The 26,928-nt window shown below is 41.3% G+C and overlaps 1 protein-coding gene across 1 annotated transcript in view; it reads right to left on the bottom strand.

Moving 5' to 3' along the window:
* Positions 1–26,928, bottom strand: part of PARK2 (parkin RBR E3 ubiquitin protein ligase) — a 1,395,896-nt gene that overhangs the window by 617,554 nt on the left and 751,414 nt on the right. The window contains exon 6 of the mRNA XM_019549987.1: positions 15,656–15,771. Coding sequence (XP_019405532.1) covers positions 15,656–15,771 — 116 coding nt within the window. The remainder of the gene's footprint in view (positions 1–15,655; positions 15,772–26,928) is intronic.

The raw sequence follows: 26,928 nt of genomic DNA, 5'->3' as shown, positions 1-26,928 counted from the left end.
ACTAATCAAGGTGTGATACACACATACACAAGTTTTCATGGGCTGAAGCTCACTCCACAGACTAGGGGTGGTGTACAAGCAGACCCACACATATATACACACTTACTTTGGTCAGTCTATAAAGATACAAATTTACCCTGCCTCATACTTCCTAAGTCAGACATTACACAGACCCATCTCCAGTACTCCTTTTGATGCTAAACCATTGCCCCTTGCATTTAATAGTCTTTGGATAAAATGGATGGAGGGCTGTGCAGTGCAGTGCAGTGAGGAAGCTTCTGCTCTAGCAGGAGCAAGGACCCATGCTAGAACCGAAGGCCTGCTTCTTTTCAGGGTTCCAGAGCTATCTCATTGAACCATGCATCCCATAGTTTACACTTTTTGTCCTGACTCCAGATAGTTCCCTCTTGGCTGCCCAGGGAGACAGCCCCAAAAGGAATATTAGAAAGAGGTCTGGATTATGCCTGATTTATGGCATAGTGGTTATAGCACTATGCTAGCATGTCTAAGGCATGCAGGCTCCAAAGTTCCTTTGAGTGAGGGGGGCTGAGAACTCGTATCATCAGCTACCTGGGTGAATGACCTAAGTCATCAAGGATGATAAAAGATGGGAGGTCCCATGACTCATACCTCTAAACATGAATTTCTGGCTGCCCACATTTTCTGAATGTAGACACAGGTATGCGTTCACAAGACACATGCATACATGCCCACATACATACTTGGCCAGCCTTTGACCCTTTTCAAATCCCCTGGTAATAACTAGATATCACAGCTCCTTTGCAAGGTGCACATCATGAACAATGCTTCAGGGCTAGAAACTGAAAGCAGATATGCTTCTCATCAATTCTGCCCATGGTCAATCTTTCTGGTTTTTCCTTAAGCTCCTTTTCCTGGTTCTGTCTCTAAGAACGACTGACACTCTGGTTTCAAGCACTGTCTGTGATGCCCATCTCTCCTGAAAGCACCATTTAAAAAAAAAGGGGGGGCTTTCTTCTTTTATCTGCCTTTTTCATCATAACCTTTCATTAATCTTATACAAGCCTTAGTTAAACTGTCATCAATAAGAAAAAACAGAATCTTGAAACTTAATTAAGTTATGTTTCAAATAAATACATTTTAGTTCTTTGTGATAGTATAGGGTATAACCAAAATTGTCTTGTTTTGGCTGCATTCAAACTCAAACCCCATGTATCAACATTTTTAAAAGTACCTAGCATTCCCTGAAATTTGAATTTAAGCTTGGTACTGGCATTTCTTTATCTGTACTACCAGCTTCATCAATGTCACAGACTCAACATTAGTTACTGATATTTAGTTCATTAATGACTTGCTATATAAATGTCATTTTTTGAAGGACAGATTCATTGTTTTTCTTATTTTTTCTAAACATGTCTCACAATTCCATACTGTCCATTAGAAGCACGGAGCTGAAAGCAGCCATCTTAGTATCTTTTCTCCTCCCGTCACATACTCTCACATAACTCTTTAGTCTAGACGAGTGTTGGAGTACAGGAATTCATTTGATGGGTATTTTTTAAATTAATTTAGTGCAGGGGAGAGGCTCAAAAGCCCTTCATTTATTTAAGTGCTTGGTTTAACCAAACACCATGTCCATAACATCCAACATACAGTCAGACAAGTCCCCCCACTAAAGCTGTTCTCATTCTAGAGCTGGCAGGGACATCTCTAAGTGATTTGCTTTCCTTGTTCATTCAGTCCTTGATGCCTCTTCTCAGATTGTCATCAAGGATGCTAATTAGTACCAGTTGTGATAGTTTCTTTTTTGGAATGTGGACATCTGTCCACTGATAACTAGACCATGACCCCCACACTCATTTCACATAGTCCACTAAACAGCTATTCAGCTGTTACCAGCCTGGGCTGGATGTGAGTCAGCCATAGGTGAAAAGCAATATTCTTTTTTGGTAAAAAGAATGTTGAATCATTGTTTTGAAGGAAAAACTACAAATATATATGTGGGCCTGCAAGCATGTAGGATCAAAACCATAGGTCAAATTGCAGGACTGCAAACATAACATATTGCTAAAAGTGACAGTTTTTATAACACGACTGCTATTTTAATTTTTAAGGTGGCTGTTTTCCATCTATGCTAAACATGCTGCAATATTTTTAAACACAGAATAATTCAGTGACTAACACCCCTGCCAATGGTCAGTCATGCTGATCAATCTCACAAAATGTTGAGACAGAAGATCACCAAACCAGCATATGTTAATCCCAGAGAGCTGACAAATTTCAGAGAGATATACTCCCACTGAAAACATGCAAGAAATATTTTCCTCCAAAAACCATGCTAGAAATAATTGCAGAGAAGATGTTTATATGTTAAGATACACAGTATGCAATTACAAGTCCATTTATTGCTGACATTACTCTATATCCTCCAGACTTCCTGTGCAACTTAGAGAAGACTATGTTGAAGGGAACTCAGAGGGCCTTGCATCTAAATCGTTATGACAAATTCCCATATTTACCTGAATCCAAGGCAACTTTGAATTTATGACATTCTTCAATAATTAGATTCTATACATGGAAAAATTATAAACGTGTTACAATTTTCCATGTACAGAATCTAGTTATTGGAGGATTGGCTTTAATCATCCCCACCACTGCGCTAGGAAAAGCAGCAGTAGTGAGACAGGTGGGGGGGGGCAGGCAGTGGGGATGCAGGTGGGGAGGGCAGCCAACTTGTGCCCTAAGTCTTGCTCCCCCAAAAAACTTATCTCTGCTTGTGCCTGCCCCGCTGCAGCCTCTGCCCCCTGAATGCCCCTCCCCCATCCTTTTTTTCCATGCCAGCAAGCTCCATTCCCACTCCAGCCTGGGACATGGAGCAAAGTGCCAGCCTGGTCCCATAGCAGCAGCACAGAGCTGGCACCTCTGTTATGGAGCTATACTGGGGCTGTGTGCCATGCTCCAGGCTGAAGCTGGGCTGAAACAAAAGTGTGGAACAGAAGTAATTTTTGGGGAGGGGTGCAGAAAGACATAGGCAGCAGTGAGGAGTGCGGATGGAGGGAAGCAGGTGTGGCAGTCTGAGGCTGCAGGGAGGCAAAAGCTATGTGGGGGGCAGGGGAGGGAGCAGGGGACTGAGGCTGTACAGAAGAAAAGCAGGTTTTATAAAGGTGGTGAGGGATGTGGGGGGTGGGCGGACAGCAGCTCCAGCTCCAGCCCTGTCCTGGGTTTGGGGCTAGAGCTAGAGCTGCAGTGGCTGCGTGCCTCCCACCTATTCCCACATCATACTCAATTCCAAGACAAGGGGCTCCCCCTACCCTTGCTAAATGGGGGTAGGGGAGGAGAAACACATCTTGAAATTGATTAAATACAGTACAGAGATAAATTCAAAATAAAAAGAAAACCTCCACATAAGTGTCACAAAAATACAGACCAAGAGAAATTCCAAAAGTAAAAATTAAACATATGTAACAGCAGGTAGTTCAAGGCACCTTCTCTATCAACCCTAAATATTGCCCTCTACAGTTTTCCTCTCTCCCTTCCCTAAACTTGAGCATGTCCTAGTGAGTAGGGGCTCAATTAGGGAAACCCTTGCTGCATCATGGTAAAAAAAAAAGAAGAAAAGACTTCATGGGTGCAGAAAGAAGTGACAATTTTCACTCTATGGAGACAGTATATAGCCATGACCAAACACAAGAGCATAGCTGCAGACAGGTTCAAAAATGGCCAATAGGGTGCAAATATGAACCATTATTGCATAAGTAGTCAGATGAAAACACTTTAAAACAGAGTACCTTCTGTGTGTGCTGCCTGCCAGCCAGTCCCTGCTTTCAGAATGAGTGGGGAAAGCAAGTGAAGGGAGTTTGGTATGGGTTTTTTTCAGTCCTCAGTGAAGGTGGGGAGGCTCCTATATACCACCCCCCCCCCAGCATTGGCTGGGGAACCCCTAGAATGAGCTCCCTCTCCTCCCTTTTCATCTTCCCATTCTCAATCAGGGACAGGCTGAGAGAGAGGAGGGACTCTTGCTAGAGGAAACTGGTTGCAGGCTGGCAGCCAGCAGCTAGGGCATTTATACACATAACATTTTGTCCCGCGATGTGCTAGAGAACTGGTGGGTCAGAGCAAACTCAATTAATCGAGTCTGCTCTGCACACAAACTGATGCACACTGCACTGCTTCATGTGCAGTTGTATAAGTGGAGAAATGCACATCAGTGCACAGAAAATGGTGGCAGCGTGCTTTTGAACTAAAGCACCTGTGATGTGTTTTAGTTCAAAAGCACACTGCCACCATTATCTCAGTGCTGCCGTGCATTTCACTGCTTATACAACTGCATGCACTGCAGCTCTGGCAGCTTTTAAAAGTGCTTGGTGCTGCAGCACAAGCATGTGTACAAATGCCCTTGAACCAACAGCAAACTTCTGTTTGGTCCAGAGGATCCTTGTAACTCAGAAAGCTTCCTTCAAAGTGTTCTCAGTTACAGCTGCACTTCTGTCTGTACTCCATGTTTGTTTTGGGTCTAATTGTCCAGGCTATGACTCACATTAAACTAGGCAATTAACCCAAATTAACCCCAATTATCCTGGGAAAAAGTGTTATCTAGGATACTTCATAGGTACTTGAAGTAGTTAAAAATAATTGGCTTGTAAAGTTGCAGGATCCCAGGATAAGAGGCTTTGTCTGAGGGGGGAAATCTGATGTCTGTTTTCATCCTTAGACAAGGAAAAGGGAGAAATATGGGGAAACACCATTCTCTCAAACCAAGAGGAGTTCAAAGCTGTCTGTCCTTTTGCCAGCTGTTCTCCCTTAACTTCCGCCAGGGAGAGAGATATATTGACAGTACAGTAGCTTCCCCTATCTAGTCTCTCTCACAAAGCATTGAAAGCTAAGCAGCATGGTATAAGCATACAGCTGCAATAGTTACTCTTAAGAGATGCAGAAGAAAAAGAGCAAGAATTGCAGTACCACCCTGTCATTACCAGAGGGTGCTGCTATATGCCAGTGGTGAAAAGGTAAAGGCAGTTAAATTTCACACAAACCCCTTCTAACATCTTCAGGAGGCCTGCTGATGCAGCTATTTGTATCCTAAACCTATAGAGCCTGCCACCAGAGAAATGAAGGTCATTTGCCAGAATTAAATCAGATACAGTTCAAATTTCAAAGAATCAGTGTCAATAAAATATTTTCTCTGTATGTTTCTGTAGGTATCTGAACCCAAAACATCACAGCAGAATGATCTATGTTCTGGATGATTTCATTAAGCAGATTTTTTTTAAAAGCCCTAACCCAATTAGTAACAGTTCTTAGTTTGATGTTTGATTAATTTGTTATTTTACCTAATTGATTTTTAAGAAATCCCATTAATTTTAGAAGCATTAAAAGAACACAAGTAGACTTTGTCTCTGATAGTTACAGGATTTAGACAAAGCAGATTTAATTGTTAATGTGATCTTTTTCTTTTCCCCCTTCTCAAGGTATGAAAGCACAACACTGTAATATGCAAAGGTCTGAAGAAGATGGATACTACTGCATCAGAACAGGCCACACAGAGAGAAAATGTAAGAGAACCAAATATAGATTTGACATCCTGCTTTGCTTATAACAGCTCAAGAAGCAATTTCTACACTCCTATGAAATCTGTACCTTAATAGCAAAACTAAAGCAACCAGTAGAAGGATAGAGTAAAGCACTATTTGTTTTTACAAAAAGCATCATATAAGTGACCTTCTTTTAACACATCCAGGCTTTTGATCTCAGCAAGGAACAGAGGGTCCCTAGTGAAATTCCGTTCTAATAATAGCAAAAGAAGGCCTGGACCAAAACCTTAATCCAAAAAAGAGCCTTAACTTCAGAAGTGCTTGAAATTCAAATATGGATCTATGACAGAATCTTAATTTTACAGATGCACAATCTTATTTATAATAATTGAGCCTAATCCTGAAACCAAATATTCAGGATATTATATGGCATTTGGAATACAGATCTGGATCAGAATTTTGTAACTTGAGTCTCTCTCTCAATCCACCAGCCTAGCACATACTTTATGTCACACATGTTATGTCTATGGGGTATTTTAGGGGGAAAAAAGTAATGTTTTAACAAAGTAGAGGGCCATTTCACATGTTCTCCAGCACGGAGTCTGGTTGAATATCCTTCCCACTATTGTTTTTGCTTTCACTTATTTCAATAAATGCAAATTGCCTTTGTGCCTAATGTCAACAGGGAGAAATAAGAATAAAACTAGTAACTACTCTGAACTTCTACACATTTTTTTCTACCTGACAATGTGATGAGACATCTGACTCAGAACAACATACATCAGGAGTGCTCAACCTTTTGGCCCCGCCAGGCCAGATAACTGGCATGGGACTAGTCCGTGGGCTGGGTCCTTCATCAGGTTGGCACCTGAATTGGGCCCCATGCCACCCCAATGTGGCCCTACATGCCTGGATTGGGCCCTGCACTGTTTCAGCTCAGCCTCACATGCCCAGATTGGGCTCTACACTGCCTCAGCCAGGCCCATCAGGCCAGGATATAGCTCCTTGCCACTCTAGCCCTATGTAGTGTGCAGAGACATGCTATCCAACCTGCTGGGCTCCCCACAAGTTTAGAAATTTGGCAGCAGGAGAGCAGCAATTAATGCTGCCATTATTGCCCTGACACCAAATTTTCAGACCCATAGGGAGCCCAGCAGGCCAGATGACACAGATCATATCTGAGGGTTGGAAATGGCCCAGGCACTGGAAGCTGAGCACCCCTGATATACAGCATTTATCTTTCATAGGAGGAAGTAGGCAGTGACCAATATAGATCCCACATAACACCCTACATTGATACTCGGGTCATTGAAGGTAAAAAAAAAAAATCTTAATTGTTAGGGGATTAACAGTCTTGCACTAAGCAGGTAAAATCCAACAATAAAAGTAATGAGCAGATGTAGAAAAGACAGATACTTATTGCTGTGATCAGTTTAAAACAGTACACCTTAAAACCACATGCTGGCCCAGGATTTCTCAGTCCTGAATTAAGACCACAGTAAATTAAGACACTGGTTAAAAACACTGGATGAGTATTAAGTTATCCCTAACATCATATTGAAGAACATTAGTTCACTATTGACTCAAGGAGAAAATGCCTACTGATGCTCTACAGTATTTCCTATATCGCTTCCTCCTGGAGTTCTTCCACTGAAATGATGACCTTCTCCAACCTTTTTCTGGCTGTGGAGTCCAATGTGATTGTGGCCTGAATTGATCTGGCTGCAAAGAGCTATGACAAGGTCCATACATTTCGTTTACCCTTGGACGCAAATACATCTAGCATTTGCAGTTCTAACTAATGCCACTAGTGCAATCAAATGGTCAGTTTTTGGAAGTCTTGAGAACCAAAAAATCCATCAGTTCCCCTACTCACTTTAAAGTACTAAGCTGAGAACAACTGTTCTTATTTCTTTTTTCTGTTTTCTTTTTTGGGAGGGACCTTTCTGGGGAGGGGAAGGGAAGGCACCTTTTCAGAATCATGAAATGTGGATTTGTTAAACAAAAAATGTAAACTTTTGATCAATCCAACAGCAAATACGTCTCTTTCTGGGGAATTTTTCCTCTCTAGTAAATAATGGCAAGCCCTATATATCTTTTATACCTGCATATCTGTAAGAATGCTAAAAATAATGCTGCCTTTAGGAAATGTACACTACCTAGTTTGTGAAAGACAACGTGAGGCATTTTTGCTTTGCACATTTCATTTTTATACTGCTTAACGTTGTTGTTATTTCTAAGCCTGATTTATAGGTACCCAGGGGTACTCCTAACCCTTTTGATGTTATTTCTACTGGAAACAGTTGACAAAAGCAGATCTTCCCTTGAGGATTGCACAGTTTCAGTGTTTGTTTCAAGTTTCAGCTGTTTGCTCAACCTATTAAGAGCTTCTTCAAAGACATAAAATAGCATCCCATCACCTTCAATGCCATAGAAAAAATGCATGCGTAAAGGTTGCCAATTCACACGTTAACTCTGCTATAGATAAGCGGAAAGCGTTGAAAAGTATTACACTACATGGAATACTGCCTATGGATTTAGCATAACTCTGTAAGGGTTTTTGGCTCTTAAGTATTTTACTCTGACGGTCAGTACTCCATAAAAATATTCATATCAAATATAAACTAAGGGCAAACAGACTGTGCACTGAATGCAAACATAGGACTGAAAATCAGCAGTGGGATTAAACATTACTTTCATTTTATGGGGGGGTTTCTGCATGCCATATCCTACTGATTTAAATAAGATTTTTTATGAGCTTTATTTTGTATAACGTTGAGGTCTTATGTAGACTAAATCTCAAGATGCACTGCATAAACTGCCTGGACTGGACAAACTAAATTTAATGAATAGATGGGAATGCAGTGAAAGCCTCTTGGTTGATCACTTTATTGCTACTTTAGAAACACATAATTAATTGCCCAGACTGAAAATGTTCCTATTCCAAAATTTTCCAGATAAAAATAGGAGGTAAATCTACACAAATGTTTTTATTAGAATTTCATTTTTCTGACAGATCAAATGATAAATATTTTTAATATTTATTTGTATTAAATATAATTCCCTGTCTTTTTCCTTTTAAATCCTGTAGAATGAAGGAAGCAGACTTCAAGCAACAATGCCATTGGTGAGCAATTCTCAGTTCTAGAGTAGGTATTAGCAAATAAATAAATTACTACCCAACAGTTGGCATAAATAAATTACTACCCAATAGTTGGTTAAAGTGAAATTAGCTTTGCAGGTATTTACTAATGTTCAAACTTCCCAGGAATGCTTGCATTAAGGGAAATAATTAAAAACCCAGGACATTCTGAATTCTAATTTTAAAAAATACCCAAGTATATTTGGAAGCAAAGAAATCCAGTTATCTTCTCTGTTAACCCTGAAACCCACTTCCCATTTTCCTTTTTTCACTCCATTGTGAAATATGCTTAATTTGGATATAAGACTTCTTCTAAGGCCTTTAGAGGAATCCACAGACTACAGTTCTGACATCTTAGATTTGGAGAAGATACTCTTCTTACATCATTTGCAAACAGGAAATGAAAAATGTGCACCATAGCACTTCATAGCAGACTGATGTTAGCAACTTAATGTTGAAGGCTGTCCCTCGCTCAAGTAATCAGCGCCTTGAATGCATCACCAGGGAAATGAAACCACATGCAATCATCCTACAGAAAACACATATAGAGGAGCTGTGGAAAATGAAGCTGTCAGGCTATAGCCTAGCAAACTGTACCCAGCAGGATCCATGGCTTTGGTACCTTCATCAGAAATGACCTTCCTTACACTACCAAGGGATATGACTCCTCCAGGACTGCAAGAGAATGGAGCACTGTCCAGGTCAATGACAATCATCGTTAACATATACAAGCCCCCTCTGCCACATTGTTAATCACATCCCTGCCTATTTATGACTAGATGACCTTATATGCAGGTGACTTCAACCATCAACATCAAGTTTGGGAATATTCTATTCACTGTAGCAACAGAGATAATCTTTGGCACTGGGCAAGCCTGAATGATATAACCCCCATACAGGAGCCAAGTACCTTCCATTCTGGACACTGGAACATTAAGACAAACCCAGATCTTGCCTACTGGAAGGGTAAAATACTAAAAAAATTACTTGACAAGTTTCCATCATCTCAACACAGACTTTCACTCGTCAGCACTGACAATATGACTTTTCAACCCACACCAACCAGACCAGCTGCAAGATGGAACTTTTGGAAGGCAGATTGGCAGAAATATCAAAGGGCAACCAACAAGAGAGTAAACCAACTAGAGGATCCATCTGAACCCAGTATTGATCAAAGTTATACAACATTGTCAGCCACAAACAGATTCATCAGGCATCTGAATAGACCTCTTACATGTATACCATGATCCAAAGGATCGAAGGTTGCTTACTAAAACATACCTCAGACTTCTGGCATACAACGTCTAAATGCTATGTTGCCATAGTAGCCCAAGGAATAGATATGACAGAACTGGGGAAAAAAGAGTACCGACATAGAACTCATTTGCTTACTACCTCCATAAGTAGTTATAAAGTTAAGTGTCAATAAACCCGTATCATCACACTTCCACCTAAATAACTGTCAACTCAAAAGCACACTGAATATCAGAGTAGGCAACCACATCCTTCCCCACATAGGCAACTGGTAGGGGATGCACAGGGGTGCAGGTGCCTCCCATGACATCTGACACTGATGCTGTCGGCAGGGCTGGTGCCCCGCCTGACAGGGTTGGCGGCTTCTGCAGGTGCCCCCCACAAATTCAGTAGGCACCACCCACTCATGCTTCCATGAGCATACCACAACCTACTTAGGAGTCACACTACACCGTTCCATCAGCTATAAACATCAGATTCAGATGGTCAGCACTAAAGTAGCTGCACAGGTTGCTGCCTTAAGATGTGTAGCTAGCACAACAGGGGGTGCCAACATCAAAGTGCTTTGAACCACTGCTTTTGACATCATGTATCTGGACTTTAAAAAAGCCTTTGATCTGGTGTCCCATAACTTTCTCGTGGAAAAATTGGCCAACTGCACCTCAGCTACATCACAGTCTGGTGGCTGGGAAATTGACTTTGAGGTCGGACCCAGAGAGTAGTAGTCGATGGCAGTGAAGCATTATGGCACTCCGTGACCAGTGGTATCCCCCAAGGCTCAGTCTTTGGACTGGTTCTCTTTAACATCTTTATCAATGATGTGCACATTGGTGTCAGAAGCGCACTGGCTAAGTTCACTGATGACACTTAACTTTGGGGCATAGCGTCCACACTTGAGGACAAGCTAGTGATCCAGGCTGACTTGGATAAACTTAGTAAGTTGGTGGACACAAACCTGATGATGTTCAATACCAACAAATGTAAGGTACTCCATCTTGGGGAAAAAATACCCACAGCATACTTATAGGCTCGGCAGTGCTATGCTTGCTAGCACCACTGCTGAAAGACACTTGGGAGTCACGACTGACCACAAGATGAACATGAGCCACCCATGTGATGTCGCAGCTGGTAAAGGAAACAAAACTCTGGCTTGCATCTATAGATGCTTCTCAGGTGAATCTCACAATGTCATCCTCCCACTGTACTTGGCCTTGGTGAGGCCACAGCTGGAGTACTGTATCCAGTTCTGGGCTCCACAGTTCAAGAAGGATGTGGAGAAGCTTGAGAGAGTCCAGAGGAGAGCCACACACATGATCAAAGCGCAAGAGAATAGGCTGAGAATCATGGGACTGTTCAGTCTGGAAAACTGCAGGCTCAGAGGGTCCTGGTGGCTGCTTATACGTACATAAGGGGTGTACATCAGGATCTGGGAGAACATCTGTTCACCAGAGTGCCGCAAAGAAAAACAAAGACCAACAGTCATAAACTCCTAGAAGACCGTTTTAGGCTGGACATAAGAAAACATGTCTTTATGGTCCGAGTCCCCAAGACCTGGAATAGATTCCCTCCAGAAGTAGTGAAGGCACCTACACTGGACTCATTCAAGAAATGTTTGGATGTTTATCTTTCTGGGATCCTTTGACCCTAGCTGACTTCCTGCCCCTGAGGCAGGGGGCTGGACTTGATGATCTTTGAGGTCCCTTCCAGCCTTAACGTCTATGAAATACATGAAATCTGAAATAGTATATGCCCCAGCAGAATACTGTGCTTTTGTACAGTCCAGAAGTTGTCACACTAAACAGTTCAACATTGTACTTAACAGTGCACTGAGATTTATAAGAGGCTGGACAACTTACACACACATGTACTCCCTGTACTCTTGGACATTAAACCAAGTGATGTAACATCATTACTGGCAATAGAGGCAAGAGATGATGAAAAAAAACCCTGAGCCATCAACTGATAATTGAAGACCCAAATAGATGGAAATTTAATAGACTCAAGTCTTAAACTGTTTGTACATGAAGCCAACAAGCTCCTGAAAGAGACACTGAACCAAATCTATGGGCAACAAAGAAGTGGGCCAACTTCTGGCAAAAGTCAGATCTATTCCTACAGCCTTTTATACCAACACCAAACAAGTCCCACACTGGGCATGACCTTGACAGAGAAGCGTGGGTTAAGATGAACAGACTGAGATCTGGATACATATGCTTCAAAATAACATTTCAGAAGAGGAACATCTTGGACAGCCCCTTGTATGAATGCAGCATTCAACAAACAGAACAGCATGTAATCAAAAGCTGCAATCTTTATAAATGACCGGACAAAGGAAATCCACACACTGAGTGATGCTACCAGACAGTGGCTTATACATCTGGAAGTTGATATCTGATACCATACAAAAGAGAGAGAGAGAAAACAGACTGATCTACTCTCAGGTCTGATCCTGCATTTAGGCAGGCTTGTTTGTATTCTTTGCAGAATGGGTTGGTTACCACCTCTAATGAAAGCAGCACCTGGGATTTAGCTTGTATCCAGGATAGGCCAACTTGCCCAGATTAAAAGCACCAGAACATTTACGTGAGAAGATTTTGTCTGCAAATGAGAAGAGTGTTATAGGAAAACCCAGTTTAATTATCCAATAAAGGCGTATCTGTAGGAAACAGTAGGAGAAGCAGGGACATCTTCAAGAGCCTCCATCAACACCATTCCACACTGTTCCTAGGCTTGTATTTTTATGAGGGGGAAGATGAGATGTTAGTCTTTTGGCAGAATTAAAGCAGTTTAGCTTCCTGAACTGTGTAAATCTTTACTTTCAAATGTTTGTGCTTCCTGGAAATTAAACTATGACTGCATTACTCTAGAAGAGCTCTAGTGTTCCTGTAAGGATTTTACCCTTAAGTTACTGGTTTGTACTCCCAATTTTACATTTTCCTTACTGCACTTTTTGGACATTTAAAAAAAGTTTTCTTAACAATAAGTCCAGCCTGGAAGCAGTTCAGGGAGAAGCTAGGAGGAGATTCACTCCATGCAGACTTCCTCTGGTCCATTAGAGGCCATCTGCTCTCTCTGGCATCTGCACACACCTGAAAGATGGACCAGAACACCAGTGAAGATTAAGAAATATGATAGAGGAATGGGGACCCCTCCTGGGAATTTTAAGATCTGAAGAAAGTTGGAAAGGGTAGGTCTGCAGGTCCTGACCCACATCAGATCTACAAGAGTAGAAACAGCCCTAGAGAACCGGAAGCAATGCACAGAAGTGGGACCTATCCTGAAGAAAGGTATCATTTCCCTGGTAGCCCACAGAAACTTCTCTGAAAAGATCTCCGGCCCCCAGTAAAGGGGTGAAGAGGTTCATGAGACTCACTCAACTGCCTCACTGAAAGCCTTATGAGCTTTGATGGGGACCTTCCATAACTCTTACAAGGTAACTTTTCCATAACTCTTCATAAACTATTTATAGGCCACCTAGTCATCCCCCTCCCTCTCTCTGACACATTTGACACAACCTTGTTCATCTGTGATCGAATGCAGTCAGATTATCAGGCACTGCAGAAGTCTAAACAGGATTTTCAGTCGCCAGACACTCCTAGTAGCTTCCTCAGGGAATGACAACCCTCTTCAGGCACAATGTGATCTCCTAAGCATAATAAGGTTTCATACAGAGGTGGGATAATGGGTGGAAGGACCGTGATGCTTGCGAGGTTCTTGAGCCAGTTTGTCTATTAATAGTCTGTGAAAAGTGAGCTTACCTGGCAAGCTTACAAAGGATTTTGTAGGGTGATTTGTCCATGTCAAACTCATTCACATTTTCAGGAGCAGTGGAGGGTTCTCTCTCCTACTGCCCACTCATGCTCCCTTCCCTCATTTTTTCTTGCTGTCTTGCTAACAGTTAATAAGGGAATGTAATGACATGTCTCCTCCATCCAAAATCCATTCTTTCTCTATGGCACACCATCATGACTCCTGGAAACTTCTGAACCTAATGCAAGCCTGAAGGGTATCGACATGCACATATTTGGAGTGTTTTCAGAAGAGCAGTAGTTGTTATGTTGTAATTGTTATGTGTTGGCAAACTACGAATGATATGAATGTAGGAAAATCATTTCAGCTTTCATACTGAATGAAGCAGTCTTTTTCTGCCAGTCCTTTCACAGCATCTGACAAAGTAGGTCATTGCTTATGCCTCTCTGAAGCAATTAGTCTCTAAGGTGTCACTCTGCCCTACCTTCTGCTTGTGTGCAGACATGGCTAACCACCTCTCATACCTTTGCAGTTTTAATAAGGGGTCATGGGGGTTGGAGGAAGTTAGCATCATAAGAGAAACCGAGTCACAATCTTAAATTAGGAGCGCCAAATGCTGCTGCTTTGTAAACCATTGGGACAAGCTGTTAAAGTGATTCAATTAAAAGTACCCGCAAGATAGATTTTAAAAGAAACAGACAACAATTTTACAAAACCCAGGTATATATGAAGTGGTGAACATGGTACTATCATTTTTCATTGTACATTTACCTCTTAACTTATCAGTAAGACTCATTTTTTTCAGTCAACTACCGTCAGCAGTCAGATGCTGCCAGTAGAGCAGCATGCAAACACTGAAAAGCAGCTTAATATAGTATAGTGTGCTGTGTCTGGGATGAGATAAGAATAACATCCTATAATCCTCTATTAGAAATTTATTTATAGAAAACCAGGTTTTTCCTTGGAAAAGTGATCTTCAAATGGTTTGTTTAACCTACCCTTTTCCACCAATTATAAGTAGTCAGAATGTACCCTTTCCCCCCCAAAACCCGTTCTCTTCTTATAAAATAGAGACTGTTCAATACTGAGTTATTATAAATATATATAAAAACTAACATAATGTGAACAGTAAGGAGATACCACCCCAATGTCTCTCTCATAACCAGCAGATATGGGTGCTTTGGGAAAGTTTTCAGAAGGCCTCTTCTTGGAAATTACTTTTATTTAATGCAGCACCATTATGGCTCCAGTATCACATTACATATTGCATTACATTTTTTTTAAGATCAGAAGGTCAGTGAAAAATAAATATATAAAAGATTAGAAAGAGAAGATACCTTTTCAATTAGATGCAGCAGATGGATAAAATCAATTACTAACAAAAAAACAGGTTAAAACCCTGAATAAAAAAAATGGCTCACTTACATGAAAAACACACATGTGGACCTGTATACCTCATGCAAGATAACATGCTTACAATTAAGTGTTTTTCTAACTTATGGGGCTAAATATGGCATAGTGCTGTGCTTCTTGTATTGTATGAGCCCATTTGCCAAACGCAAAGAATCCTGGCAGCATTTGCATCAAAAGGATTGCTGCCCTGATATACAAGATACACATTATAAGGCTTAGTTTCCTTTTTTGCAGGAACATTTTCTACTCTTGCAAATTTTATCCAAATTATTGGATTCTGAATGTAGATTAGAGCTACCAATCTGATCACTTGTGCCACTGAAAAACAACACTTTCAACACTTCACATACTTATTTAGATGTATAAACAGTTAGATTTGCACCTGAAACTCACCCATGGATACAAAATGTGCATCCCAATTATGCTGACAAAACAGCTGAATGCACTTTAAAAATGTGACCAATATTGTATCAAAATACTTAGGCAGGAAGGATGCAGGAAAGAAAACCAAGGAGGGAAATGTAGAAATGATAAGTACTCTGAAGCACTGAGATAGTAAATTTGTGACACTCTACAGTGTACTTACCTAATATCTGTGCATGTTATACATGTGATACGACGGCTGTTTGTTGTAATGAGGTTCAAAGCCACAGATGTTTCACTGTCAGAAGTTGGGTGTGCTCCACATTTAAAGTAAAACTCCTGAAATATTGAAGGAGAGATAAAGGGAAGATTACATACCTGCAGCTCATGTCCTCTCTTTATCTTGGTCTAACTGACATTTCAGACAGCAGACAAATCACCGCTGCCAGCAGTAAAGGAAGGCATTCATTAGGAATGATTTAGAATGAATTCCTTGCAGACTCTCTCTCTGCTAGGCATACATTTTATACTTGCAAAATACCCTAATGAACAAAACTTCTCATGTTGCATATGTTTAGTACTAGATGTTAACTGTATTTATTTTTCTGGATCCACAGAGAAAAATAAGGCCAAATTAGATCTAGAAGGGGGTAGTGGGGATTCAGTGGTGTAGTTGCACTCCACTTTGATTCCTAGTCCACCCAAAGTTTAAAGTGGCAGAAGCATTTCTATTCAGGCATCAATGACAGAGTCAGCTGACTTTATGGCTAACTATCTACTACTTGATGCTTTCTAAACTCTTCATTCCACACATGTTATGACCCTCGCTACTTTTTAATGGTTTTGATGTTCAGCTAATCAAGTTATCCTTTCATCTGCAATTCTGTTGTCTGTTAGCTTTTCCTAGTAATGTGGTTCCTGTTTCACAGCCCTGAAAACTTATGTTGGCTCTAGCTAAAAACATGAACTCAGGGGTAGAAATACATTTCAGTGAAGCACTGTATGTACTGTCAAGATATCTAAGAATGCTAAAGATGTCCATTTAATTTTAATGACTGCAGGACTAATTAAACAATGCATTTTGATTGTTTTTGCCTCATTTGTTATGGCTTATGCATAATATATGATGTAACAAATTAATGCACATATACTGAATTTATGTTTGTTTTTGCTCTGATCTTAAACTGAATAATTCAGCCTTAGGCCACTAGCTTAATAGTAAAGCTTCTAGTTTCTTTTTAATTTGATAAAAATATATGTGTTGGGATGATGTACCACACCTCTGCATCCTTTTCAAATCCTAGATCCACCCATGAATAAGGCCTCTGGCAGATATTCAGTTAAAGGTGCAATGGCGTATAGAATCATATAAAGTTAGGGTGTGAAGGGACCTCAGGAGGTCATGTAGTCCAACCTCCTTCTCAAACCAGGGGGGTGAATTGCAGTCTCAACAATTGCACCTCCTGCCATGCTATACGTGCATGGCAGGGGGTACAGTTGTGGGATCAGATCCCAAAAATGCCATATTGACCATGCAGGGGGAGCCCAGGATTATGATCTTGGGTTTCCCCTGCATCGGCAAGCTGGGTGCCTAGCGCCCCTATGGCTGGGAGACCCAGTCTGCCATCAGAGTGCATGGAGCACTTGAGGCTGGCCACACATTCAATCTATTGTGTGTTGGGAACCAGCCACAAAGTTATTACACATTTTTTGTGTGCTAACTTTGCGGTTCATTCCTTGTTTTATTACACCATTAACTGAATGAATGTGTGGCCAGCTTAATCACATCTTAAGTAGTAACTGGTTAATCATGTCTTCAGTGTAACATTTTCCAGGGACTGAATATCCCCTGAAACTGCAGAGGTATGATCAAAATGAGGAAGCAGGGTCACCCATAAGATGCAGGGCACTAAGCACTGTAACTAAGCATTAATGCTCCTGGACAAGTCTACAGAATAGCCTTAGCAGTGTGGCTCATCAACACTTACATTTAACTTAAATTATTCCAGTTTATATAGCTTGTAGACCGATTTCAATCAGGATAATGTTGCTAGGGTTTTCTCTTGCATATTAAGCAAGATGACCAATAGCTGTTACCTGTGATTTTTTTTCTTTTTGGTCTTTTATCACTTTTTAGGGAAAATTCAGTATATAGGAATTGGTTTTGGGGATTTAAATGTTAATAGTGCTCTCTCTGTATGTCAGAGAAGGCATGTTGGAGGAATGTGCCTTGACTACAAACTTGGAGTGAGTAAGTTGTGATGTTTGTTAGCTTTTGCTTGAACAAGACACAGAGAAAGTTAAATCTCTCGTACAAATATGCTTCCATTGGTTGGCAAGCATTGTCTTCATTGCATAGCTTTAGCTGACCTTATAGATAGGCGGGGACCAAGTTACTGCATGTATTGAAAACGAAAATAAAAACCTTGAATTTACAGTTTTATTACTGTTGGTACTACAGAAGACACGCAAGATGCATCTGGACTGCTGTTACTTTAAACACTTTCTTTTGATTGCCAATCCTAAACATTCACAGATAATGAGCTTTTTTAGAAAGCAATACATGTGAGATGTTTTTTATTTGCCTTTTGATTTTTAAGCCTGTAAAATACCTTGGGAATATATTTTCTACCTTTATCCATAAACATGGTAGCTAATTTTTTTCAACTTAAAATTTAATTTAATCCTTGTCTCTAGAAGCTAGGGTTTTGAGAAAAACCCCAGTGAAATGAACTGAACTGCTCATATGCTTAGAATTATCTTGTGCTTAAGTACTTGACTGAACTACAGTATCAAATCTCTTCTGAGTCTTATTTCCTATTAATTTTTTAATGTTGTTCTTTTACTCTTAGAATTATTTTTGGATACAGTTTTTCATTTATTTTGATTTTTTGTTTCAGGAAAACAGTAATAAATATTTATTGCAAATCGTAGGTTCTACGAGTTTCTGCTTGCTTCAGTACATTTATCTGATACCATGTAGTACTATGATCAGTTAAGTAAAAAAATACTGACCAAAGATCCTAAAGCCAGGCATCTACAGCATGGAAACACAGAATAAAAAAAAAATCTTTGGGTAAAAATGATTCATCTAACAATAATAACTTGTGTTGGTCTACAAGCAAAAAGAAGCATTGAGCAATAACGGGAGTATGCTCTAAAATACTTGCAATGGTTTTACACCTACAGCTTTACATTATATAGAAAAAGAATGTCCTTGTGTCTTTGGTATGCAGAATTTACTACCATTTTTATTTTTGGTTGCTTTATTGCAAGTACAGCAAACAATCATAAACTATACCCCCACCGACAAAACTGTGCAAAGCCTAGTATACTTTAATGGCTTTACGTGTTTTCAGTATTCCCTCTTCTTTCTGTAGAGAGAGAGAGAGAAAAAAAAAAACATTCCTCTGATGAAGAAATACACAATAAGAATATGAGTAAAATCTAATGCACAGTATCCAACATAGTCAAGAAGTTGGCACTTGTAGATTGACCTGTCTGCAAACAAAACCAAACGGAAAACATTGGAGAATTAATATTCCCAGACATGTCCGCAATCAGAGAGAACCATCCAAACTACTGAGAAACAAAATCACAGAAAGATGAAAACTGAGATGGTGCTTACAGGTTGGGAAGCATTACTGTACCACCAAGGCACTGCCAAAATACAACTGTTAAGATCAAGAAATCAGTAAAGGAATAGCAGCCACCAAGAAAAATGTATGCTATTTTCTTTCATCATGCTGTTGTAGTCACATTTCCAGATCTTCTCATGAACTTATGCGAGTGTAAGTTATGTATTTCATATTGCTGCCTCCTGGGTGTACAGAATCTTGTCTAGAGTTTAGAGCACACGACAGGAAGTAAAGAATTTCAAGTTATATTCCAGCTCTGTAACTGACCTTCTGCAGAACTTATGGGGAAAAAAATGACTGACCTGTCTATGCTTAAGTTTATCAATTGAAAATTTCTTTAAAATACTTCGTTAGTGTGGTGTTGTCACTCATGATAATATATGCAAAGTACTTTGATATTAAAACAAATTCATTTGGGAAGAGAAGACACTATTTTACATAATAAAAGGAAATACCACTAGTCTCAGAAGCAAAATAAGACTATAAGCAAAGACCACTCATATTAACTATTATCTTTAAAAAAAAACTTTACAATTTTATCAAATTTTATGGAACTAATTTAAAATACAAAAGGTTCACTCTTAAGTTTAAAACTTATTGGTCATATGTCAATCTGCAGAAAACTTTTAGGGCTGGGTTATAAGAGATATAGAAAAACGCTGTTTAAAATGAACATGTTGAAAGTAGACCAGCACCATTAGAAAGGTAACCCACTTACAGAGTGCACCTCTTGGGAGCCTCCTCACAGAAAGAAAAGGTACAAAATGGAAGGTACAAAAATATGCAGTACCGTATACTTAACAGCATAGTTTACATGGACAGCTATAAGAAATCATGTCCTCTGAATGCAGTCTATATGTACTTGCAGTGGCAACTGGAATCCTTATTCTGACGAGAATACTAGATAACTGTTGCATTACTAGACTGATGTACATACATACATACACACACATTTTAATAAAAAGTATTCTATTATATTTTCAGGATTATAAAAGTAATGGTCTCCATGATGTTCTCAGTTACAACCAAAAAAAAAAAAAGAGTATAACCTACTTCTAAATTGGGTTTAAATTAGTGATTTACAAAAATGTACATCCTACATATGATACATTTACAACATAATATTTTTAGCATCCAGTTTACTATATCAATCTGCAACTGTATATATGGAACTGAGAATATATTCTTATTGAAACAACTTTTGTGCCTTCCTAACTTTGCTTCTAGGCGTTAGAGCAATCCCTATCAAAATTAAGACCCAGTGAGCATTTCTACGCGTGCATTTCTGTTGTATTAAATTTACTGAGCAGTAAATTACTGTGCAGTGATTGGGAATAGACCAGAGTCTACAGCTGCAGGTGATCTGGGACTAGATTTAGTCCCAAACCAGAGCTGCCTGCCATGTGCCTGTGTGGACACTCGGGGGAGCTCCAGCTTCTGGCCACATGGCTGCCAGCACACCCTGCTGTTACACCCTGCTGCTGCTCTGGGCACACCTGAGCTCCTGTATTGGGACCCTAATCCATGATGGCATGGGGGGCAAGCCCGGCTTGCCTGGCCTGCCCCATAATGTTCACTGACACCTGTCACAGTGCTACATGTTCCTGCCCCCAGCTGCCAAGGAGGAGATCTCTGCTGGAATCATAGAATCAATGAATCATAGAATCAATGAGTCGGAAGGGACCTAGACAGATCATCTAGTCTGACCCCCTGATCAATGTGTTCCTTAGCGTGCGAAAGGCCAGCGGCCACCCAGCTGTGGGGACATGGCCGACTCAAAGTTCTGACGTGTGTCCCACCTCCCTGTGTGCTGTGGCGTGGAAACCCAGGGGCATGGAAGTGGGGCTGGGTGGGGCAAATAGGGGGGCAGGGGCCAGAGGGAGAGGCAAAGGTGGGGCGGGCCAGTGTGGGACTTACCATTGGTCTGGGCCTGGCAAGGCTGGGAGTTCTGCGTGGGACTCACTATGCTAGGTGGTATCCAGCTCCGTCTGGTGTCTGCAGCCTGCAGTGGGCTTGGAGCTGGCACCCCAGTAGGTTTCTCCCCCTAGGGAGGAGCTGGTGCTGCTGGTCGTGTGGCCACCCACTCCTTCTGGGCAGCTATGGAGTGGGGCCGAGGCTGAGGCAGCTGCTGGCCAGGGCTCCCCACACTGCCAGTGGGTGCAGCAGCTGGGGAGGAGTACAGGGTGGGGTGCTGGAGGCCCAAGGTCCTCTCTCCTGGTGACGAGTCACTGGAGGTATCAGGGTGAGGTGCAGGGGTGGCCTCCTGGGGTGCCAAAATGTGGGTCAGCTTCTGCATAAAGGGCATGGTCCTGAGGGCCCCACCGGACTTGTGATTGTAGCTGGTCATGTCCACCCACTGGGCCCACAGGGCTTGGCCTTCATGCAGCACTACCACTCTGACTGAGGGTGACCCCACACCCATATTCCAGCTGCTAGGACCTCATAAATGTGGGTGTTCGAGCACCCTCCCTTGACAAACTGCCTCAGGATATCCTCCCTGTCCACAGTACCACAAGAGCATGGACCTCCTCCCAGGTTCAGTTGGCACCCCTGGGGCTGCGGAAAGGTGGGTTTATGTGGGGGGAGCCAAGGTTGGACACACAGAAGGTGGTGCACACTGTCTCCATGCTGTCTGACTGGACCCCCACAAAGCTGGCCCTATGTAGCTGGCCCTGGAGGACTGGTAGAAGCTCCCCTAACAGAGGCATGGGCAGGGAGTCATAGCTATGTCGTTGAGGTGCTTCACCAATGTCCTTCAAAGAGACAGAGGTGGGGAGTGAGAAGCAGGAAGCAGCAGGTGCTGGCCTGGTGGCACAGCCGGCAGGGCCAGTAGCCCTGGTGGGATCACAGGGCTGGGCAAGGGGTTCAGCAAACTGCAGCCCTTTGAAGCACTCACTTGTGGCCAGACAGCAGCTCTAGAGTGGGACAGACCTGGCAAACACCAACTGAGGGCTGTCCAGAGGGAAACATGGGACCTGCTGGGCTCCAGCAGTAAGCACAGGCTCCCAGAGTGTGTGCCCCACAAAATAAAATGGCTGCATGCTTTTCTGCCCTGCAGGCAGAGGCTACCAGAGAGCAGCCCAGACCAGCAGCAGGAAAGGGGGTTAGGCAGGAGACCTGGGGCTGGGCTCCGGCTGGTCCCCTAGTGGCTGGGCACATCCAGCTGGGAGGTTCTACATGTGCGTTACTGTGCATAACTAGTCAGTCATAAATTTGATAACTGCATCAAGCAGGTATCAAATTTATGCTCAAGTCAGCATAAGTCACCATAGTTACTGTGCAGTACAGATGTGTCTGTGTAGATGTGAACCAGCACTGTACAGTAATTTATGCTACTGCACAGTAAATGTGCATGTGTAGATGCGCTCAGTGGATATGGAAGACAAAAAGTTTTGTATAAAAGTTTTGCTGCGCCTGAAATGACTCAATGCCAGCACAACCTTTTCAGGCCAGAACTTGTAAGGAACCCTTCAGAAAGACAGCTCACAACTCTCTTCTCGGTTCTCTAAAAGAAGGAACTCTTCCCTGGCTAGATCTTGGACTTCTAGAACCCTTTGCCCATTATACAAGGCTCAGTGGACAAGAATCTCTTCCTACATGTTTAATTTAAGCTCATCATTTGTGCAAAGGTAAATGTTCCCTCCAAGGACTGGCCTAACAATTAATGAATGGTTCTAGAAGTCAGTTCCCTTAGACTTGATCTGCAAACTTTGCCATAGATTTGCTGCACCTCTCTCAGACAAGAAGTCATTATTTTCAGTGGCCAAATTAAAATCCTTTTTGCTGTGCTGGACCCCAAATGCTTTTTTTTAGATAAAGAGGGATAGAGTGGTATAAGTGTTCAGGAGATGGACATCTTCACACTGGCACTAAAGCATTACTTCTGTGCTGCCATAATTTTTATGGTGGCACAATGCAAAAGAAAACAGACACCCATGTGTCTGTCAAGCCACAAATGCCTTTGTTTGTGCTAGTAATGAAAGGTATTAATAACTTGTGGCACTTTTTTCATGATAGACCTCTATTTCCTTTACAGCAGGAGAGAATGGGCAGTCCACAGTTGCCTGCACTCTCCAGCTGCCATAGCCAGGCACTGTCAGGGCTTGAGGGGCTGGTCTTGCATGCCCCAGGTATTCCTGTGCAGGATCAGGCCACTTAAGCTCTGGGAGCACCTGCCTCAAATTCCTCACTTATAGGGAAATGTCCCTAGGAATCTTTGGGGAATACCTCTACAAGAGGAGAATGCCAGCATTCCCTACTTTCAGAGGCATGCCCTAGAGATTTCCAGGGGTGCATCTTTAAGTTGGGAATGCATCACCCATTGTCCTACATGATAAACAGTTGGGACAACAGGTAACACCTTTCACCCTATGAAACAAATCAGCTGTACCAGGACACATTCTGACACAACTCATCTGCTTTATTTAGCTACATCTATTTATATACTTAGTTGTGGACCTATGCATATATTTATTCTTCTATATGCAATTTGTATTATGCCATGAGAGATGCCATTCGGAGAACCTTAACCTTAGACAGAATATAGCAATACAGAAAAGCATAGACAATGTTCTTATATAGATTTTTACATAGTCTTCACTCTTGGTCTATGTAGCAAGGTATTTACAGTATTGCCCAACACTGTGGTATTGTCAGGTACTGAGGCATGGGCAGTCTGCCTGTTGATTAACGTGAGCCAAAAGCCAGAAATCCAAGGGATAGTTGGGTCAAAGTCAGAGTCTGAATCAAAGCCAAAACAACAGGCAAGACAATGTCAGAGAACAAGCTGGGTCAGGTACCTGGGACAGCCATGTTCCAAACAGTACAAGTCATGAGGTCAGAGTCCAGGCAGGTCACAACAGGTGGTCAGATCTGGAATCACAATACAGTAGCAAGACGACAATAAGCCAGTCCAAGGGCAACAAGAGACTTGTTGTTCAGACAGCTTCCACAAGAAACAGGAAACATTATACGAGCAAAATGATCCAATCAGCAGATGGGAGCCCTGAGCCAATCAAGAGCCAGAAGTAGAAGGCCTGTTCCCAGTTGGGGCCCCTTTCCCTACCACTCCACCTTTATCCATGAGATGTAGTCTAGTGAGGAGCTGATTTGGTGCTCAGTCCCTGACCCTCTAGATCAGGGTTCTGGCATCAGACTCCAACTGCTTTTTGATTATGTCCCAGGTATTTTAAAATGGCAACAATCATTATCTCTTTACTGGCACTCCCAGTCCATAGTAACAATGGACTGATTCATTTATACTTTTTTGTTTTATTTTTGGTGGTGTGTTTAAGTTTACGTATATACAGAAACTGCTGAGAAAATGGTAAGAAATGTAGCCCTTCACTTAATTCTGAAAGGGGGTAAGTTTTTTTGTGGTCATTCTTCTCTTCTATTGGAGTGAATTTGTTAAATTAGATACTTGCCTTTAGCATCTACATACCAGGAAATTATGAACACTATACTACACAACATAGAAAGGAATGGCACTGTTCTTACATATTTCTTCATATTCCTGTTATCACTTAAGTACCACACAGGAACATCTCTTAAGAAGTACAGAAAGATTTAAAAGCTCCTAGTCACTAATACCTACAGGGCAAGTCTACACAAGCCGCCCACTATGCAGTTGTTACTGAACTGTCATTTAGTACTCGCGTAACCAAGTACTAAATGTTTGTGCAGTAACTAGGATTACTGCACTAGCATTCTGGCACAGTTGCCCAGTGACTCTTACTGCACAGTAGCATCACATGACAGTTCATACCCAGCGACACTACCACACAGTAATAATGAACTAGTGCACAGTAATAATGAGCTACTACGCAGTAAGCATCTCATGTAAACATGCCCACTGTCCATGAAACATTTACCTAATGCACAAGTTGCCAAAATTTACCAGAAAAAGATTTGTCCTTAGACATTTTGTATAAAAAGCAACTTGCCTTTTAGCATAGAACACAGGCAGAAGAGAGTTTGTACTTCCTCAGAAATGAGAAATACCCTCAACTGTTGAGTATACAGAAGATAAGTGTTCTTATCTGTCTTTTAGACAGAGTCAAGGAACTGAAATAAGTAAATCAACCCAGTGGGGTGCAGTCATGGGAAGCCAGAGCCTGAAAGTGCATAAGAGCAGACAGGCATTGGAAAATATATCTATCTTTCAAGGTAGTGTCACTCTTCAAGATCTCCCTCATGTATTGTGTCCTTGTAACTCTCCCTTCTATAAGTGGAAACTTCAAATTTCATTGTACAATGCCATCTGCTAGAAGCTGTGGTGAATTCATGCAAATTAGTTGACTTTATACAGTGTGTGTTTTGTTAAGTTTTGTGTGTTTTTCATTAAAAAAAATGCAAAAGCCTAGCAAACAATGCCATGCTCTGCAAAAAAAATCAATATCACCTAATTACTGTGCATGTAAACTACTGCTTATAAGTACTTACACAGAGTGCATTTACAAGATGATATTTTCAGCATTCAATTTTCTGTATAATCAGTAAATTATGCATACATGTATAAACCAAGCTTTTAATTAACTTTTATTTCTAAAAACAATAATGATTTATGCTGCTGACTAACCTCTACATGCACTTAAATTGTGGTTTGGAAAAATACTGCATCTTCTTCATGGAGTTCTGAGGAAACAAATTGAACTTCTAAGCCTTCAATTTTTTAAAATAAATTTACTCATTCTGAAGTCAGGGGTTCTTTTTCTTTTTTATTATTTGTATTGATCATTTTAAATGCAACACAAAAATAAAAAATACATATGTATCAACTACATGTGTCAACCTGAACTATGAACATGTCTGTCACCAAAAAAAGTAATAAAGGGGAAAAGCAATAAGCAAAAATAAAAAAGGAGAAGGGAAGAAAAAAGAAGGAGGGATAAAAAAGAGAGAGAAGCGTGCAAAGAGTAATTTAGTTACCAAAATATTCTATGTACTCCATCTAAATTGCTCCATGTTTTTCAGAGCAGTTAAGCCTCCTAAAAATGACCTTCTCCATAGATGCCAGCTGCACCATCTCATTGTACCAGATTTCGACCTTTGGAAATGTCGTCTGCTTTTCCAATGCAGTAATATAATATTGTGTGTCATTTATAAGGCCCACTGTAAGGATTCAGTTTGTATTTCGTAAGAACAGAAAAATTTGTCAAAGCTATCAGAGCTCTATTCATGATGATGTTAACTCTTGGCCTAATTTCTTTCCAAAACGACCTGATAATAGAGCATGAACAAACCATGTGACCAAGAGTTGCCTGAAATGCATCACATCTCCAACACTTTCTAAAATTTAGAGCACGGCTGTAAAATTCTTTATTTTCTGTGGCTATGAAAGGTTTAAGAGAGTAACTGGTGCTCTATAGCAGGGTTGGGAAGAGGAGGAAAGAAGAGGGAAGCCAGGCTGTGAAGGAATCAAGGGGAATCCTGACTGACTGGGCAGCCTAACAGCGTGTGGCTAATGGCCTGATGTCATTCTGGCACTTCCCCATCTCTATTTCAATGCCCTTTCTATGGTCAGTGCCCCGGGCTTGTATTCCTGCCACCCAGCTATGGTCAAACAGAACTGTCCCCCATGCCTCTGTTTTGAAGATGGGTGTGCTGGGTGGAACAGGAAGGCCTGCAGTAGAAGGGATCCTGCAGAAGCTGCCTCCTGGACTTCATGGTATATCCATCCTAGAAACAAAGATATGACAGACAGTTCCACCTGTCTTTCTTTGCAACACGCTTGAAAAGGTCTTGTAGCATCCCAGTTGAGACCATTGGTTTTTACTGAGCCTAGGGCAGCCAAAAATGATCTTTTGTTGAATGGGATGAAGCCCAAGATCAATTGTTGGTGTTCAAATATTGCGAG

The sequence above is a fragment of the Crocodylus porosus genome, unplaced genomic scaffold, assembly GCF_001723895.1.
Source record: "Crocodylus porosus isolate Cpor-Errol unplaced genomic scaffold, CroPor_comp1, whole genome shotgun sequence".
Taxonomy (NCBI): domain Eukaryota; kingdom Metazoa; phylum Chordata; order Crocodylia; family Crocodylidae; genus Crocodylus; species Crocodylus porosus.
Note: the sequence above shows the minus strand (reverse complement) of the source record. Positions and strands in the feature narration are given on the sequence as shown.